This window comes from Cydia splendana, chromosome 25, assembly GCF_910591565.1.
Source record: "Cydia splendana chromosome 25, ilCydSple1.2, whole genome shotgun sequence".
Taxonomy (NCBI): Eukaryota; Metazoa; Arthropoda; class Insecta; order Lepidoptera; family Tortricidae; genus Cydia; species Cydia splendana.
Window position 1 is genome coordinate 10494758 of NC_085984.1, and position 18056 is coordinate 10512813.

Here is an 18056-nt window from a genome sequence, read left to right on the forward strand (position 1 = left end):
ACCGGTTAAACCTGGAATTACCATGGTTACCAGTACAATTTGACACTGGGTTACCGGTTAAACGGGTTAACCCCGGGTTAGTGGGATGGTGCAAGTGGCGCTAAGAGTCCTAAGGCCCAGCCATACAAAAGAAACATCCAGATTTTGCGACTGAAATTTGAAACTTTAGTGCAGGGAATAGCTTTTTTGGTTTTGTTTGAAAGTTTAACGAAACAAAACAAATGCGACTCTGTTCCAATTTAATATGATTTAAATTTCATCGAACTGAATACGTACTATAGGTAGGACCTTGGGCTTTAGGAGGATAGTCTGTGAAAAATTAAGATTTGACTCTCTATTTCTATAGAGAAGTTTTAGTTATTAATTTAGTACTTATAGGTTTCGTACCTATATGATTTCAGTTCTAAACTCCTATAGATATAATATTACTTATAAGAAAGAGTTATTTATTGTGAAAAGATTTCTTAAGTCTGGGAAAAATCGTTCCTGCAATTGATAACTCTTTACTTATAAATTTGGTCGATATATTCGATCGTTAGACAAATTTTGTGAGAATGCAACTGTGAGTTGTTTAAATTTTAATTTATTAAATTAAATATTATAAATTATAAGTAACATGTCGTGCATTTAGATAATATTGACTATTTTACAATTTTATACAACCTCATCCATTTATTAAACATGTATATAATAATTCAAATATATGTAAATATAACATTTGTGTAATTGTATTAATACGGGACAGGCCATAGCCCAATACAAAATATGTCACAAGATTTAAAATTGCCAGACTTATTGTGTATAAAATAAAATATGCCAATATAATACTTAGATTAATTTATGTAATTAAATTATAATTACTATACATTGTGAAAATGATGTATATTATGTCCATTTAGGTATACACTAAATTAGTAGGTTTTTTGTGTATAGGTACTCGTATTTCAAAAATATTTCAATTCGACAACTTTTTGTCCTTATTAATAAATAAAAATCACGTTTTCTTTAAATACCTAGAAAACATGATTTAACTTATAGATTGAGAATAGTGTTTTTTTTTATTACGGGTAAAAAAGTATTTTGATTGAATTATTTAAATAAAATACCCAAATGGACACACTATGTATATATAATTTAAAAGGCTATTGTGCACTGACACTAGAAAAATACATTAAATAAATTGGTTCATTCATCGTTCATTCCATTCCCCTCTTCTCAAATAGCGAGAAGAGGCGAATGGAAAGAACGATGAATGAATGAACTTACATACACACACAGTTAAAAAAAACATAGAGGTATGTAATTGTAACTTTTAAAAGGCACTGATATTTTTTTCCTTATATACGACGTATTGTGTGTAACTGTGTATGCCATCTTCTTACCTACTATGCAATAATTGTAAATGTGAAGAAGCTTACGATTTCGACTAATTTCGGGGTTATGTTTCATACACAGACAAAACATCCTCGAGACTGAGCATAGTCGCGCTACCCCCTCTGCCACGCATACGGTAATTTTACTCCATGTTCGAGTCGAAAATGTCTTTGTGTGACATCCGTGTCTTTGAACGGACCAATCACGGCATGGGACTTCGCTCACCTCGTCCCGCGCACCCCCGCATTTTTGGCGTCATCGGTTGCATGGAATAATTGCTCTAAACTCGGTCTAGAGGATTCCTAGTCTATGGTTTCATATAACTACGCGCTTCCCAATATTCTAAATTAAGGACAACTTGGTTTTTTTTGCGGAATTGTGCAGTAATGACAAAATAAACTGTTCTTTATTAAGAACATCGGGCAGGGCGAGGAGACATTGGTTGCAACTTGCACCTAAAGGAGGGTTAGTCCTTTTCCAGGCATAGTAAGATGTATCGACCACATACGCGCCAATAGAATTTCAATTTTAGCATTCGGATTTAAGGTTCAAATTACATTGGGGCTGTCCATAAATTACGTCATCGATTTTTGACGATTTTGGACCCCCCCCCCCCCTAAAATCATCCAAAAATCATGCTTCGAATGACCCCGTTTCCTCCTACGTCATGCTACCGTCATCCGATGTCCAGACCCCCCCCCCCTAATTTGAAATGACGTAATTTATGAATAGCCCCATTGCACTTTTTCATGAGTTCTCGTTTTTACCAAACTTAGGGTGATTCTATAGTTATTGGCCACTATATAATTGGCAGTGGCCAATTATATCAAACTCAGCTCTAAGGTATCAAATGATATTTCGTACATAAATTCCGAAAAACTCTAACACTTAAAAGTGCTTAACAATAAGACTTGTATTGGCTTATTTATTTCTAATTTGTTAGGAATGGCTAATTATTACTATATATTGAAATCAAAACTAAGCACTGGTTTTATATTCCAGATTCTAACGTAACACTTAGAGTGGTCTACATATGCAAGTTGCGGCAAGTTACAAAAAAGTTGAGAAATGTCACGGAGGAAATTAATGAAACTTTCGTTTCGGAAACGGAAAGTTTCGATCTCCATGCAAAAATATGACAAATTTGAAATTTAGCAATTCTGGAAATATTCCTATCGGATTAGCCTATCTACTACATAGTAAACAGGCATCCTGATTTTATACCAATTTTATACTAAAATGAAACATTAGGTTAAATGTGTTTATTAAAACTAAAATTATAAAAAAAATATAATTTATTACTAAAAAGTGATGAAAAATAGTGTCGACGGGACTTCATCCACGGCTTTCACGGCCACCGGTAGTTTTTATTTTTCTTCTCTTTTGTTTAAAATAGTTTGACGTCTCTGCTTAGTACGGTACAGAGTATTTATTTGCAATCCATTGTGTTTGGTTAATTTAAAATGCCATAAAACTATAGTCCGTATCTTTAGGTATTTAAATAAAAGTAAACAAAATCTACCCTCAAATGGCTCCTTAAGCAAGTTGAGGGTAGATGGAAACATTACATGATCAAATAATTAAAGTCAGGTCGTTCAGTGACAGATCCAGGCGGTTTTGTATTTGGTTGGTTAACCAATAAATGTTAACCAACTACCCGAAAATGTACAAATTATTTGTTTACTTTTATTTAAATACCTAAAGATACATAGTATAGCAGTAACCATGGCACATTGCTTCTACATATACGAGAGGCACTTTTTGAGTAGACCTATAACTATAATAATAACCTGTGTAAGACTGTGATCTGCATATTCGTTAGTGTGCGCTGTAACTAGCTCATGTTATGTAATTGTAATTTAATATAATTCGGTTTGTTATAATTCTGTCATGTTTTATTTACACACCATTTTACTGACTTTATTTATAGTTCGTGAAGCCATTTCCGTCAGTAGAAAAAAGCGGTAAATTTAAAAAATGTAGGCGCGAAGGATTTTTGTCCAATAAAAAATTTAAATTTCGCCCCTTTTTTCTATTTGACAAAGTTGTTTACAGACTATATTTGTCAACTATATACCTTATTAATATTTGTCAATGTCATTATCATTATCTTTCAAAACTAAGCACAGATTTATGAATACCATCTTTCACACTAACCAATATTATGAAAGTGAGGTGAACGAACAATTTTTTTAGATTTTTTTGTAGTCTTTTTGGGGGAGAACACTATTTTCCAAACTCTTATCTTAACTCGTACAAAATTCACTCCGAAATAATGCAATTACATTAATAGTGGCCGTACAAAGCATCTGCTGCAGCGCACGCCCGAGCACATGGAGTGCTCTCGGTCTCCCCACTCATGGCACTCCACACTTTGTCACGTCAAAGTCGGTGCCGAGTCAGCTTAGGCCAGCGGTCGGCAACCTTTTAGCAGCCAAGGGCCACATAATTTGTTACACGTTTTACACGCACTTTGTTATTATGTGTGACTTTATCAGATATTGTTGTTTGACAATATTACATACAAAATAGCCAGGGGGCTCGCGGGCCGCAAGTGAGAGGTTCGCGGGCCGCCTGTTGCCGACCGCTGGCTTAGGCTGACCTAACCTATAATATCCCTAACCTAAGTTCCAATGTCCTTTTAAAAGAACAAATTTAAAATGGAAGAAAAAAGGTTCCAAATACGAAATTTCAAAAATGACTTTGGAACTTAGGAGGCTATAGTGACATTGACATGACATGACTATAGTGACAGCGCCCGCCCGAACACAGGGAGCGCCTGCAGTCTCCCCGCTCATGACACTCGACACTATCACGTCAAAGTCGGTGCCAAGTTAGCTTAGACTGACACCTATAATATCCCTATCCTAAGTTCCAAAGTCCTTTTAAAAGGACAAATTGAAAATGGAAGAAAAAAAAGGTTCCAAATACAAAACTGCAAAAATGACTTTGGAACTTAGGAGGCTTTAGTGACATTGACATCAGACCCGGGCTTCGAGCCCTGTCGGCCATAACATGTGTTGCAGCGCGCGCCCGAACCCGAACACATGGAGCGCCTTTAGTCTACCCGCTCATGGCACTCCAGACTTTGTCACGTCAAAGTTCCTGTCCTTTTAAAAGGCCAATTCAAATAGGAATAAAAAAAAGGTTCCAAATACGAAACTTCAAAAATGACTTTGGAACTTAGGAGGCTATAGTGACATTGACACAGGGCTCGGAACCGGTTTTTAAAAACCCGAAATAGCCCAATATTTTAAATTATTTTATGCTCTTTCCGTAGGACTGTATCATGTATTTAGGTAACAACTTCGTATTATTAGATTGTCCCATTAAAAATCAAATAATTAACCAAAGAACGTAATAATACCAGTATTTTTTGTATGAAGAAAAAACCGGTTCCGAGCCTTGAATGAATGAATGAAATTGCATTGAGATCAGAGCCGTGCTCCGGGCCCTGTCGGCCATAACATGTGTTGCAGCGCCCGTCCGAACACATGGAGCGCCCGCAGTTTACCCGCTCATGGCACTCCAGACTTTATCACGTCAAAGTCGGTGCAGAGTTAGCCTATAATATCCCTAACCCAATGTCCTTTTAAAAGGCCATTTCAAAATGGAAGAAAAAAAGATTCCAAATCTGCATAAATGACTTTGGAACTTAGGAAGCTATAGTGAAATTGATATCAGAGCCGGTCTCCGGGCCCTGTCGGCCATAACATGTGTTGCAGCGCCCGCCCGAACACATGGAGCGCCCGCAGTTTCCCTGCTCTATGGTCCTCGTCTACCACCACGTGGTAGCCCGTCTTGTGGAGGCCGCGGAATATTGCAGTGTCTTTGGCGACGATTAGGAGGTGGCCTGAAACAAATGGGCTGTGTAATAAAATAACCCGTGCGAATACTGCGAATAAGAAGAAATGAAGTGTAGGTACAAGTTGGGTATTTATAATAAATTATTTTACACCATGCATGAAATAAATAAAGCACCAGATAATTATTAGAAAAACACAGATAGAAGTTATTTTTAAACAAAAGTTCTATTTAATAAATCGGTTAGAAATATAATAAGTTCAAAAACTAAAATCCCACTACTGCAAATCGCGCTCTAAAAAGTATGAAACAAGATATGATTCTTATCCGAATGATCACACAGGAAATATTATAAATGTTATAATTTTTTTAATAAAAAAATACAACGTAATATAATTTACTAAATTTTGTATATATTTACAGAGATATTCAAAGGATCGCCGTGGTCGTATGCCACGATTATAAACTTTAAGGTAAAGTGGCATACGCCCACGGCTATCCTCCGGTTTTAGATTTTGAACTTATTCTTTATTTAATTAATTTTGGGGTCTTTGGAACGCGTACGCGTACAGCGTACATCGTCCGTCAGGCTACGCCCGACTCTTTAGTATGAGGGCGCCGAAGGCGCCCGGCTTTGGAACGCGAACAGCGTACATCGTCCGTCGGGCTACGCCCGACTCTTTAGTATGAGGGCGCCCGGCTTTGGAACGCGAACAGCGTACATCGTCCGTCGGGCTACGCCCGACTCTTTAGTATGAGGGCGCCCGGCTTTGGAACGCGAACAGCGTACATCGTCCGTCGGGCTACGCCCGACTCTTTAGTATGAGGGCGCCCGTCTTTGGTACGCCTACAGCGACCCTCGTACGTCTCTTGTACAGCTGTTTCATACAATTTGTCTGATCTGGACTTCTATACCTATTCACGTTATAAAATATTGCAGGTCATTAAAAAAACACCATGTATATAGCGGGCAAACAAATATATTTTGCAAATACCTTCTTGTATCGCCGTAGTCGGGTAATACGCGGATAGAATCCAGAGCGCTTGTAGATTCGTAGTTCGAATTACCTACCCGATAAATTATTAATGTTTTATCGGGTGCATGCAAGCAAAGCCGGGTGCAAAAGCTAACAATATGTATATATTTGAAATGTGCTAATTGAGCTCTTTCAAATGATATACAACACGTAATCATTACTTAATTTAATTTTTTGGTTCGTGACTTTATTATGACCTCTAGAGGGCCGCCGTGTTTATTTTTTTTGTGACGTCATGTAGCCTATAACCAGCGGACGATTAAGACGATTCGAATGACATATCGTTTGTCAAATTATAATGTGTACTTACTTTAGAAGTTATGAGGGAACAAATGAACATACATACATACCTACATACATACCGGTCAAAATCATAACCCTCCTTTTGCGTTGCCGTAGTCGGGTAAAAAGTAAGTAGGTAAGTTGACCGTGACGTCACGATGTACCTACCTAATGTTTCATATAAATTCCATATTAGCAAATTGTTTTGACAGTTCTAAAAAAGTAACTGTTTTGACTAGTAGGACAATACCCTATTGTCACCAACACGACTGGTTTCTGTATGTTTCGGCCGAATATTCGGCCGGATATTCGGTTGGGCTAAAACTGCCTAAAACATGACATGAAGACATATATATACGACACTATGCGTAAAGCAATTGTGAATCAGGTGAAATTTGCTCGTGATCTTCTTGCAGGCGCACAAGTGATTGTGTATTTTCATCACCTGGCACTACTTTTCCCCCAAATAAAACGTCTGGCATTGTTATATTTGAATTAAATACATAATTAGCTATTATATCACACCAAACTCAGAGCTCTATAAATTGCACACCTTCAATTGATTTTACAACCCCTTTGTTGCCCATCCACTCCCGCACCCACCGCTGAACAGTTGCCAGGCGCCCGAATTAATTAATAATGATAGTATGGCACACTAACTAGAGGGATTTCGTTGCTCTATAAATTGCATACCTATTTCCGTTGAAAATGTCAGTTGTTTTACTGTTAGTACAGTCACCAGCAATAATATGTTACACAATGAAGGCCGGAAAAATATGTGACGCGCTCTTATTGTACTGCGAATAAGATCGTGTCAGATATTTTTGCGGCCTTCGTTGTGTAACATATTATTGCTGGTGACTGGCCCACACTATTAACTGTACGTTGGTGGACTTATGCCTTTTGTAACCGACCGATGTACAGCTTGGCAAAAAAGATTAGAAATTAAAAAGTGGCAACACTGTACTTAGTGGTCTTAGTGTCGTCCCTTTCATACCAATGGATATAAGAAAACGGGACGACACTACAGTGTTGCCACTTTTTAATTTCTACTCTTTTTTGCCAAGCTGTACAGGTAGGAGTATTGCTGAGTAGAACTTACCAAGAATCTTCTCGTCTTCATCTGTGGCGTGGCATAGTCTCGGAATATGCTTCTTTGGCGCCACCACAAAGTGGACGGGGGCTTGCGGATTGTACAATTCGTCGAACACATAACACTGAAAAATACATGAAGTTTTTATAGTTTAGTTTAGTTATTTAATTATGTTATTTGATATTTATGTTTACAATAAAACTTTAATTGTAAAAAAATATTAAATAATATTTTTGTGAATTAATAGGCTTGCAAATCTTGCAATGGAATGGAAACTTGGGTTTAATCTTTAGAGTATAGATAGACCATCATTACCTGAAGCTTCTTACATCTACCTTGTTTTCGTCCCTGTCTCTCTAAATAGAAAGGTTGATGGAATAACTCATTTAATCATACCCTTCACCAAAAATGTCACGCACACGCCAACCGCCTAATATAGACCTAATTACTTATATACACAGAATAAATAATAGTACTATATAGGTATAATAGGTATGTACAGAAGACTCACTCTCTAACAAAACGCGTCTGTTACGATATATTTCCTTTATGGTTACGATCAGCACAGGTATGGCCGCTAGGTGGCGACAGCGCCACGCGCGGTTTATGGCAAACCCCAAAATTGGGGCCGAACGGATGTACTTTTAGCTACCTGTAGCAAAGCGACGAAATCTCGGAGTGAGCCACGCCTAGCTGCTTATGTACAATTAGGATAGGTAGTAAGGAAGGATATAAGTACATACCAAATCGTCCTCGTAAATGTAATCTTCGGGCTTAAGACCAAAAGAGTTTCTGTTGGAATTAGTTTTGCTTTCTATTGCAGCCATTATTTAAAAATAAGTTATTCTGATAATTTATCTCCTGAATATACATTGAAACTGTCAGATACTTGTAGAATACTTGTTTTGGCTTTGATTACACATGGATTTATCAGGTCACCGCGAATATTGATAATGATAACACCTGTGGCCTATTTTATAAAGCTACAAGTTACAATTTACAAGCGGAAGTCTCGTTCTAACACATAGGGTTAAAAAGAGACTTCCGCTTGTAAATTGTAACTTGTAGCTTTATAAAATAGGCCACTGATAAAACTTTATCATTGTTTGCAATAATACGTTTTGATCATAGGTTTTCATGAAGTGCATTTAAGTTGATAAAATAGTTAGGTACTCAAGCTGTTTATTATTTGTTTCATTTTCCCTGATCTTATTTAAGTTATTCAATCGTTTTAAAGTTTTTAACATGAAAAACATTGTGTAAATTTTAAAATAAACTTTTTAAAGTTTTGATATTATTTCAAATTGCGTAGAACGGAACGTAGGTAATGCGCCTTTCTGTCAAGTGTCAACGAGAAAAAAAAAACAAAGTACAAAAAAGTAAAGAAAAAAATATGCCGGGTGGAGAAGTTGAACTCGCGCAATCTGCTGCCCCTGGTGGCGATACCATCTTTGGAAAGATTCTTAGGAAGGAGATTCCAGCGAAAATCGTCTACGAAGATGATCAGGTATTTATTTCGCTAATTGGCTTAATTATTTTTGTATTCCTGCTGATTTATTTTCACATCCGTTCACCTGCACTTGACATTTCGGTCAGCTGTTTATCTTAAACCTTTGAATTTGTACTGTATTATCTTGTCTTAATATTACCTGAATATCAATATTGTAACTTGAAATTTAGAAAATTCATCAATATCATGAAATGAAATATGATCAAAGATCAAACAGAAAAATTGTCCTTAATTTGAAGGTTAGGTCAGTATTGCCAGGTTTTAAACTTTTACCGAATTCTCAGGAATTACAGATTTGTATTTTTTGTTGTTATTTTCAGTGCGTAGCTTTCCACGACGTGGCTCCGCAAGCTCCTACGCACATCCTGGTGATCCCGCGTAAGCCCATCTCTCAGCTTTCCAAGGCCGAAGATTCTGATGAGCAGTTACTTGGTAAATATGTTTTTTTATATGTATTAATTATTTATTATTTTATATGTTCTATAGCCTGTGCCACAACTCTCTGGCCATAGTCTTAGACTGGGGGCTGGCTGAACTGAGACCTTCAAGTATAAGTTAATTAGGTTAGCTTGTTTTTAAGGGTAGTTGTAACTAGCTTTATTCCCCAGGACATCTGCTGATCGTGGCGCGCAAGGTGGCTGCACTGCAGGGTCTGGACGAGTCTGGCTTCCGTTTGGTTATCAACGACGGCAAGAACGGCGCCCAGAGCGTCTACCATCTCCATATTCACATCCTCGGCGGCCGCCAGCTCAAGTGGCCCCCGGGCTAATTTAGTTATAATAAAGTATTTGTTTATGTGAAGATCTTTTTAATTTTTCCAAATCGTAAAAAACATTTGTTGCCCTAAGATTTGATATTTTGATGGCAAGTGTACACACAAAAAAAATATACACAAATGAAGTGCTTGGCTAGGGAAGTAAAAAATTAAGAAATTCAATTTTGTTAAATGGGTTGAATAACATTTGTTCGAAAATTTTTGAGACAATGAATGCTACTTCAAAAATTTGAATACTAACGTATATTTTAAGAATAGTTTAAATCCCATTGAAATGAAGTGCACATTTGGCGGCACGAGACGAGGTTAATCAAATGCCAACTCTACTAGTAAAAAAAAAACAACGGGTTGCATTCCGGGAGTGCCAGCAGAAGTGAAAACTCAATGACATTGTAAATCAAAATATTAATAACAGCGCCATCTAGTGCAAAATGTCTGCAGCACTACGTATAATTGAAACCCGACCCCTAAGCACATCACTGTGAGTACTAGAGTTATATTAGTACCAGTTTGAGGGAAATTCACTAGATGGCATTTAAATCAAAAAGGAAAAACTCAATGACATTGTAACAGTGTCCGTCACACGTGACGTCACGCAAGCGCCCTGAGCGGCTACCGCGAAAACCGAAATTCGCAAATTGCGGGGATCTTTCTCTTTTACTCCGACGAAGGCGTAAATAGAGTGACAGCCCTCGCGGTTATAGCCCTGCGCCGCCTAAACGAAACAGCAGGCTCAGGCATACATGTTCGCCGTGCGGTAGAAAGAGAGGGTTACGTCTTACGCTCTCGCGAGTTTAACATTTTTTCCCCATCACAAAAAGTGCTCAGCGCCGCTAAAGAAGTTTTCACTTCAAAAATATTTATAAATTTTAAGCCTTTTTAGTATAATGCGCTGGCAACATTTTTACATAAATCTTGCCGGGATGCCGCGTGAAACGAAACGCAAACTCATGTCTTGTAGGGCTACCGCCAATACCGAAAATCGTCACTTGCGGGCATTTTTCTCTGTCACTCTAATTACGCCTTCATTGGAGTAAAAGAGTAAGATCCCCGCAATTTGCGAATTTCGGTTTTCGCGGTAGCCCCTTTGCTTCCCCCGCCGCCGTACCACTTGTGAAGTTCCGTTCCGGTTGTTTGCAATCCATAAATTCCATAATTCGTTGTTTATTTACATATTGACTATCTTATAAGTAAGAAAACATTAACAATGGGTGATAATCACTTAATAACGTCCATCTTTACGGAGTTTCAAAAAACTCTTGACGAGGAGCAAGAATTGCGAGAGGTAAGATCGAAATCGAAATTCTTAGATGTAAAAACTTAGATTTTTCAATAAAATTACTATTTTTGACTGTTGAAAGCTGTACAACATATCTTTTTAAGTATAAATTTACTGTGGTTCTATTTATTGCTGTTGCATTTAATGATTTTCATGTGTTTTCGCAATAATTTTAGGTTATCCGCACAGTATGTAAGGAGGTGGACCAAATCTCGCGCGAAGCGGTCACAATACTGCAGGTCATTCACCACAGTGAGGACGGAAGTAAGTTTATTCTATGTTTAATTTTAGTCCACCCTCTGCTTTATAAAATACCTGTTTCTACAATTGTTTTGAAGAATTATTGGCCTTAATTCTATCCAGCAGAAAGCCATAACATGTTTTTTTGCATACAGCAAGGGCTTGTGCACAAATCACGCGAGGTCCGCTGTAAAAAATCACGAGAGACGTTGGGGGAGGGGGGGTGTAAGGAGACCTAACGTGTATTTTTCTACTTTGAACGAAACTAAGAAAAAATGCCTACCACACGAGTAGATACTATTTCTCGGTATCGTTAAACATAAATCTTCACTCCGCACTTCAAAATAACGAGCCTATTTTACGAAATTTTGGAGCGCGTGGCCTTGACCAGTTGGATGGAAAAATTTCAAAAAATACACAAGTTTATGTGGGGTGGGGTGTGTATATATCACCAAGGGGGAGGGATGGGTCAAAAAGTAGCCGAAAACACCTCACGTGATTTGTGCACAACCCCCAATAGGAATCGCATGGTGTTGACAGTCATTTATTTCAACATTCCTTGTACAGTCAGCTGCAGTGATAGCTGACCCCCCCTGCTAACAAATTTCTTTGGGGTTGGGGCACAGAATAAATAATAGTACTACCGTACAGAAAGGAAACTGCCTACAAAACCGAAGTTTGACAGTGGTTCAGGGTCGAATGATGCTATCCCTTTCTAATATATGGCACTATCCGTTTCGGCTATTTAGGGTTGAAAAAAGGAAAGCCATTTTCTTATTTGTGGTCGTACATGCAAAGGGACATCAAGTTGTGTCAACCCCAATAATTGCTCAGAGCAATGCTGAGCGGAACAGAGCCGAGTTTGCCCAAAGGGAGGAGTTTCACACCCCTGGCGCAGAATAAATAATAGTACTAGGTACAGAAGATTCACTCTCTAACAAAACGCTTCTGTTACGATTATGACAGATATGACCGCTAGGTGGCGACAGCGCCACGCGCGGCTTATGGCTAGCCAAAATTGGTGTGGAACGGATGTACTTGTAGCTCCCTGTTGCAAAGCGACGAAATCGCGGAGTGAGCCACGCCTGCCCCTGGTTGGGGTCAATTATATCTGCAGCTGAACTGTACATGACCTAATTGCAGCTGCTCCGGCCTGCCAGCGCGCTCGCGAGCTGTTTGAGAAGGCCCGCGCCGGCTACGCCAAGCTGCGGGAGACGGTGCCGGCTACAGATTACTACAAGTTAGTATCTCTATTTTCATTATCATCTCAGCCATAAGAGGTCCACTGCTGAACATAGGCCTTCCCCCTTATGAACATAGGCCTCCCCCTTCTGAACACAGGCCTCCCCCTTCTGAACACAGGCCTCCCCCTTCTGAACATAGGCCTCCCCTTCTGAACCTTCCTGTCATCAAACCATTTTCATTAGTTATCTCAGAATAGATACCTACTGGTGGTATTCCACCTGTACAATAATAAATAAATAAATAAATAAATAAATATTATAGGACATTTTTTCACAAATTGCCCTAAGCCCCACGGTAAGCTCAAGAAGGCTTGTGTTGTGGGTACTCAGACAACGATATATATAATAGGTATATAAATACTTACACATGTATACATATAGAAAACAACCACGACTCGGGAACAAATATCTGTATCATCATACAAATAAATGCCCTTAGCAGGATTCGAACCCGGGACCATCGGCTTTATAGGCAGGGTCACTAGCCTTTAGGCCAGACTGGTCGTCGACAATGTGATTGCGTCTCACTCTCTCATTAAAGCAAAATGTGAAATGCAATACACATTGGACAGATGGAATACCACCCTAAGGATACAATGTACAGAATTATATATCAATAACTGATATGGGTGAGGTGACATTTGTCCCTGCCAGGCACGGATGGGGATAAGTGCGTTCATGGTGCATTTATATAAATTTATTTTATGATTAATTACGCAGATACCACGACCATTGGCGCTTCATGACCCAACGATACTGCTTCCTCATATCCCTGACCATATGGCTGGAAAAAGGCATCCTGGCCACACACGAGACAGTGGCTGACGTACTCGGCAGTAAGTACACCTCGTTACAATGATATTAGGCTCACCGTGGATTACTAGTTCATGACCCAACGATACTGCTTCCTCATATCACTGACCATATGGCTGAAGAAAGGCATCTTGGTCACACACGAGACAGTGGCTGACGTACTCGGCAGTAAGTACACCTCGTTACAATGATATTAGGCTCACCGTGGATTACTAGTTCATGACCCAACGATACTGCTTCCTCATATCCCTGACCATATGGCTGAAGAAAGGCATCTTGGTCACACACGAGACAGTGGCTGATGTACTCGGCAGTAAGTACACCTTGTTACAATGATATTAGGTTCACCGTGGATTACTAGTTCATGATCCAACGCTGCTTCCTCATATCACTGACCATATGGCTGGAGGAAGGCATCCTGGCCACACACGAGACAGTGGCTGCAGTGTTGGCAGTATGAGGTTTAAAATTTTAAATACAACCTTTAGAACCTTTAATAATGAATTAGTAATGAATAGGATAGGGCAAGAGCAAGTTTCGTATTTCGATTCGTAAATGTGCGAAGGTATGCATGCATCCATGTGGTCGGCCGAGGCGGCGCGCGCGAGGCACGTCTACACCGGCCGTTTTGTGCGCGAAGAAATTGCCTCGCGCGTATGCTCGCTCTGTGTGGACCCGGCTAATGGTTGTCACTGTTGTTAGATATTCGCGAATGGATTTGTAAATACATTTTGATAGTAAATGTATGATTGCGCGAATGTTGAGCGCTACGCGATAGTTTGAGAATCGCGCGCGTCGACTGCGTCGAGTTTGAGAATGATGTGTATGTGTGTCAAAAAAACGACACGACTTGCAAAACTATCGAATTTAGTCTATCATCCAGTCCATAGTAACGTAGGAAAACATCGTAAGGAAACCGGACTAATCCCAATAAGGCCTAGTTTACCCTCTCGGTTGGAAGGTCAGATTCAGATGGCATGGCAGTCGCTTTCGGAAAAATTAGTGCCTACGCCAATTCTTGAGATTAGTTGCCAAGTGGACTCCAGGCCTGAGCCGTGGCAAAAATGCCGCAACAACGCGAGGAAGATGATGGCATCATCTCGTATTGTCAATGATGAGCCTTAACCTCTTGGGACGCGATGTCGTGGCAGCAATGATAATCAAAAAATACATAATGTACAATTTTAAATTTAAAACGTCAATGTAGTTTTCTGGCTAGCAATTGCTGGTCCCTGGGACCCCAGATTATATTATGAAGTACATGTACACAAGTACAAGTGAATAGAATCAGGCGTTACTCTGCGGATAAGCAAAGTAATATTTTGGTATTATTTTATGAAGTACATATATGTCTAATATGTCAACATCCCTATTTGTTGTTTCAGTCAGCGCAGTGGAGGAGAAAGAAGGATTCCATCTGGATGTTGAAGATTACCTGGTTGGTCTACTGCAGATGTGCACTGAACTGGTGAGTTTCATATTCCTTTAAAGGGCATTTGCATGAATTTTTGGGCAATTATGTATATTCCGCTAGTTCTTTGCCTAGTCATTTTGGCATGGCATATTGTTTGGCAAATCAATTTGTCAGTAGGAAAAGGCGACAAATTCGTTCAAGCTACCAGAGTTTTTTATTTCACCCTTTTTTCTTCCGATAAATTGGTTTATCAGACTACATACTAATGGACCTATAAACTTCTCGAAACTAAAACAAATATTTCACGAAAATTGGGTGAAAAATGCGACCTGTAGAGAAAAACAGCTGGGGAAACATAAAATACATTTTATCCCACGCTTCGCTCGCGTTTCGGGTTCACTCGGTCAAATAGTTATTTACGATACAAGTGCGGAAAGTAGGAAAATCGCAACGAGTGGCGATAAATTAAAACACGACCGATCGCAGTGTTTTAGATCGACACGAGACGCGAATTATCTATACGCACCGCGCACGTGTATCGTACAACGTTTTATTTATTTTTCTACTCCCGTACTTTTATTTGTCATTTAAAGGGTCGTGCACACACCTTTAAAACCCTACTTTATAGTTGTCAAGACAAGTCTTTAGTCTATTCCCCAAAAAAGAATTTGTGCATACACGCAGTATCTTTTTGGCGATTTTACGATACTTCGTGTAATGACCGCTTAAAAAATATTGAATGAAATACAGTGTTGCCATGCCAACCTTATTTTAAATCTCATCTCTGAGTGAGTGAACCATAGACATTTTTTTTTATTTCATTCATTCTTTTCCCGCCCGTACCCTCCATTTTTGCTACTTCTTGAATTAAAAATATTTGTTGAATTTACAATTTTATTTCAAAGTAAGTGCTTGGTCGTAGAAAAAGTATTGTATGCAAGTTATGCAACGTTGTTTAACTGAGTCAAAAAATACTCGTGGCGTCTTTATTAACAATTTTCGGCTTCGCCTCAAATTGTTACTCACGCCACTCGCCTTTTTTGACCTCTCTTAAACAACGGTTGCATAAAATAATATTATTAGAGCTTTCATTATTTTACGGAGAATTACTACATACATATATTAGATACATATATTTTTAATTACTCTACTGTACGTTTTTGCACTGTACAGTCCACGTCAAAAATATGTTTACACTTTTCGCCTTATTACAAAGGAGTAAGGTGCAAAAGTGTAAACATATCTTTGACTTCAACTGTACTTCCATTCCATAAAAAGCATAGTAATAACTAATAATAAATATTAGGGGACATCTTACACAGATCAACCTAGCCCCAAACTAAGCAAAGCTTGTACCAACTTGTACTATGGGTGCTAGGCGACGACATACATACTTATACATATATGTATAGATAAATACATACTTAAATAGGTACTTAGATTACAACCATGACTCAGGAACAAATATCTGTGTTATCACACAAATAAATGCCCTTACCGGGATTCGAACCCAGGACCGTCGGCATAGCAGGCAGGGTCACTACCCACTAGGCCAGACCGGTCGTCAAAATAATGTTTTGTTGTATTCGCAGTCGCGGCTGGCGGTGAACGCGGTGACCCGCGGCGACTACGCGCGCCCGCTGCAGATTTCCAAGTTCGTGATGGAACTCAACGCCGGCTTTAGGTATTTACCGGTTTTCTTTACCGGTCTCAATGAACAGTTCTTTAACCGGTAACCGCGAACGGAAACGAAATCCTTTTCGTTCCCGGGGAATGAACGAAAAGGTATCGTCTTGGGTCGTCCCATTCGTTTTTCGTCAAGTTATTAAATTAGTCCTATTCTGCTTTCGTCACTCATTCTACATTCGTCACAATCGTCGGTGGCTTTCAATGTAGAATGCGTGACGAAAGCAGAATAGGACTAATTTAAGAACTTGACGAAAAACGAATGGGACGACCCAAGACGATACCGTTCTGTGGCAGTTGTCAGCTTGTTAAATAGAACTGAGGGCCTACCGCGAACCACGTTCGACGTGTTGCCTCCCTGTCAACCTTACGTACGAATTTACAAGTGCGACAGAGAGGCAATACGTCGAACGTGGTTCGCGGTAGGCCCTATGTTTCTGTCTGATTCGAATCACGAATTTGTCTTACATATTATTCTTGTATCAATCAATTTCTGCTATAAGCTAAAGTATTTCTTTTTCAGACTCCTGAATCTAAAGAACGACCATCTCCGCAAGCGGTTCGACGCTCTCAAATACGACGTGAAAAAGATCGAGGAGGTCGTATATGACCTCAGCATAAGGGGTCTGCTGCCGCGGCCGGACCCTGTCGCTGTTTAAACAAAAAAACAAAAGCTGCCTCTCCTGTCACTAAAATTCGCTTTTACAACCATACACACCGGTTAAGGCTGAAACCAAGGTTCGGAAACCGGTTAAATTTCCAAACCGTTGTCATGTACTTGGCGCAAAACCTTTTCATTTCGGTTCCGTTCGTAAAACCGTTATTTAGAAACCGGTTTTTAGAACATTTCCATAAAGTTCTAGTGTCATATTAACCGGGTTTGAACAATAAAAACCGGTATCTTCGTATGTCGGTGTCTTTGTTTACGCGGCATACCACCGGGCCGGTCGGTCGTCTTGTCGCTCGTCGAATAAACCGGTTTATTTAGGTTACAACTCGTAAAACCGAAATGAACCGGTATTTACCGCTATTTCTAAAACCAGTTCCGAGCCTTGTGAAACACACCAGATGCCACTTTAACCCTTTCGCCACGCCGATCGTGCGCGACGCGTTGTCAACCTTGTCGGCCTACCTACCTACTACCTACCTACCTACCTACTGGGCGTCCAATGCTCAGGTTTAAGGACTCATGCAAGCGTGATATGAAGGACTTTGGAATTGAGCCAAAAAACTGGGAACTCCTGGCACTGGACAGACTGGAATGGCGTCACTTACTACGCAAAGGCAGAACAAATCACGACGATCAGTGCTTTGAAAAACTTAAGGAGCGCCGTCTAAAGAGACAACAACCGGCACCTCCAGCTAACGCCAAATTTACTTGTGACCGTTGTGGGAAGCAGTGCAGAGCCCGCATCGGTTTGTTCAGTCACAAGAAAAGATGCGACTCTCGGAATACACAGCAGCTGTAATACCAACCCGGAAATCCCAAAAAAAATTTGGCCTTC

General features: G+C 39.5%; 3 protein-coding genes across 3 annotated transcripts; 2 read left to right on the forward strand and 1 right to left on the reverse strand.

Moving 5' to 3' along the window:
- Nucleotides 1-4606: 4606 nt before the first annotated feature.
- On the reverse strand, nt 4607-8465 carry LOC134802965 (adenosine 5'-monophosphoramidase HINT2-like). The gene is made up of 3 exons (XM_063775701.1): nt 8334-8465; nt 7600-7714; nt 4607-5227 (listed from the first exon to the last, which is right to left on the reverse strand). The coding sequence occupies exons 1-3, from the start codon at nt 8415-8417 to the stop codon at nt 5055-5057; spliced, it is 372 nt and encodes a 123-aa protein (XP_063631771.1). The 5' UTR covers nt 8418-8465; the 3' UTR covers nt 4607-5054.
- A 494-nt stretch (nt 8466-8959) lies between these two features.
- Nucleotides 8960-9901, forward strand: LOC134803008 (adenosine 5'-monophosphoramidase HINT1). Its single transcript, XM_063775735.1, has 3 exons — nt 8960-9097; nt 9421-9532; nt 9709-9901. The coding sequence occupies exons 1-3, from the start codon at nt 8984-8986 to the stop codon at nt 9867-9869; spliced, it is 387 nt and encodes a 128-aa protein (XP_063631805.1). The 5' UTR covers nt 8960-8983; the 3' UTR covers nt 9870-9901.
- Nucleotides 9902-11023: 1122 nt separating this feature from the next.
- On the forward strand, nt 11024-17398 carry LOC134803004 (translin). The gene is made up of 7 exons (XM_063775731.1): nt 11024-11160; nt 11331-11418; nt 12538-12634; nt 13359-13474; nt 14837-14919; nt 16458-16549; nt 17075-17398. The coding sequence occupies exons 1-7, from the start codon at nt 11083-11085 to the stop codon at nt 17208-17210; spliced, it is 690 nt and encodes a 229-aa protein (XP_063631801.1). The 5' UTR covers nt 11024-11082; the 3' UTR covers nt 17211-17398.
- Nucleotides 17399-18056: the final 658 nt, after the last annotated feature.

Excerpts from the sequence above, each read along its gene's own strand:
- LOC134803004 (XM_063775731.1), top strand. The coding sequence starts at position 11,083 with ATGGGTGATAATCACTTAATAACGTCCATCTTTACGGAGTTTCAAAAA. Across the intron at positions 11,419-12,537 it reads TCACCACAGTGAGGACGGAA|CTGCTCCGGCCTGCCAGCGC; the intron begins GTAAGTTTATTC and ends ACCTAATTGCAG. Across the intron at positions 14,920-16,457 it reads TGCAGATGTGCACTGAACTG|TCGCGGCTGGCGGTGAACGC; the intron begins GTGAGTTTCATA and ends TTGTATTCGCAG.
- LOC134802965 (XM_063775701.1), bottom strand. The coding sequence starts at position 8,417 with ATGGCTGCAATAGAAAGCAAAACTAATTCCAACAGAAACTCTTTTGGT. Across the intron at positions 7,715-8,333 it reads ACATTTACGAGGACGATTTG|TGTTATGTGTTCGACGAATT; the intron begins GTATGTACTTAT and ends TGTATTTTTCAG. Across the intron at positions 5,228-7,599 it reads TGAAGACGAGAAGATTCTTG|GCCACCTCCTAATCGTCGCC; the intron begins GTAAGTTCTACT and ends CATTTGTTTCAG.
- LOC134803008 (XM_063775735.1), top strand. The coding sequence starts at position 8,984 with ATGCCGGGTGGAGAAGTTGAACTCGCGCAATCTGCTGCCCCTGGTGGC. Across the intron at positions 9,098-9,420 it reads TCGTCTACGAAGATGATCAG|TGCGTAGCTTTCCACGACGT; the intron begins GTATTTATTTCG and ends TGTTATTTTCAG. Across the intron at positions 9,533-9,708 it reads TTCTGATGAGCAGTTACTTG|GACATCTGCTGATCGTGGCG; the intron begins GTAAATATGTTT and ends TTTATTCCCCAG.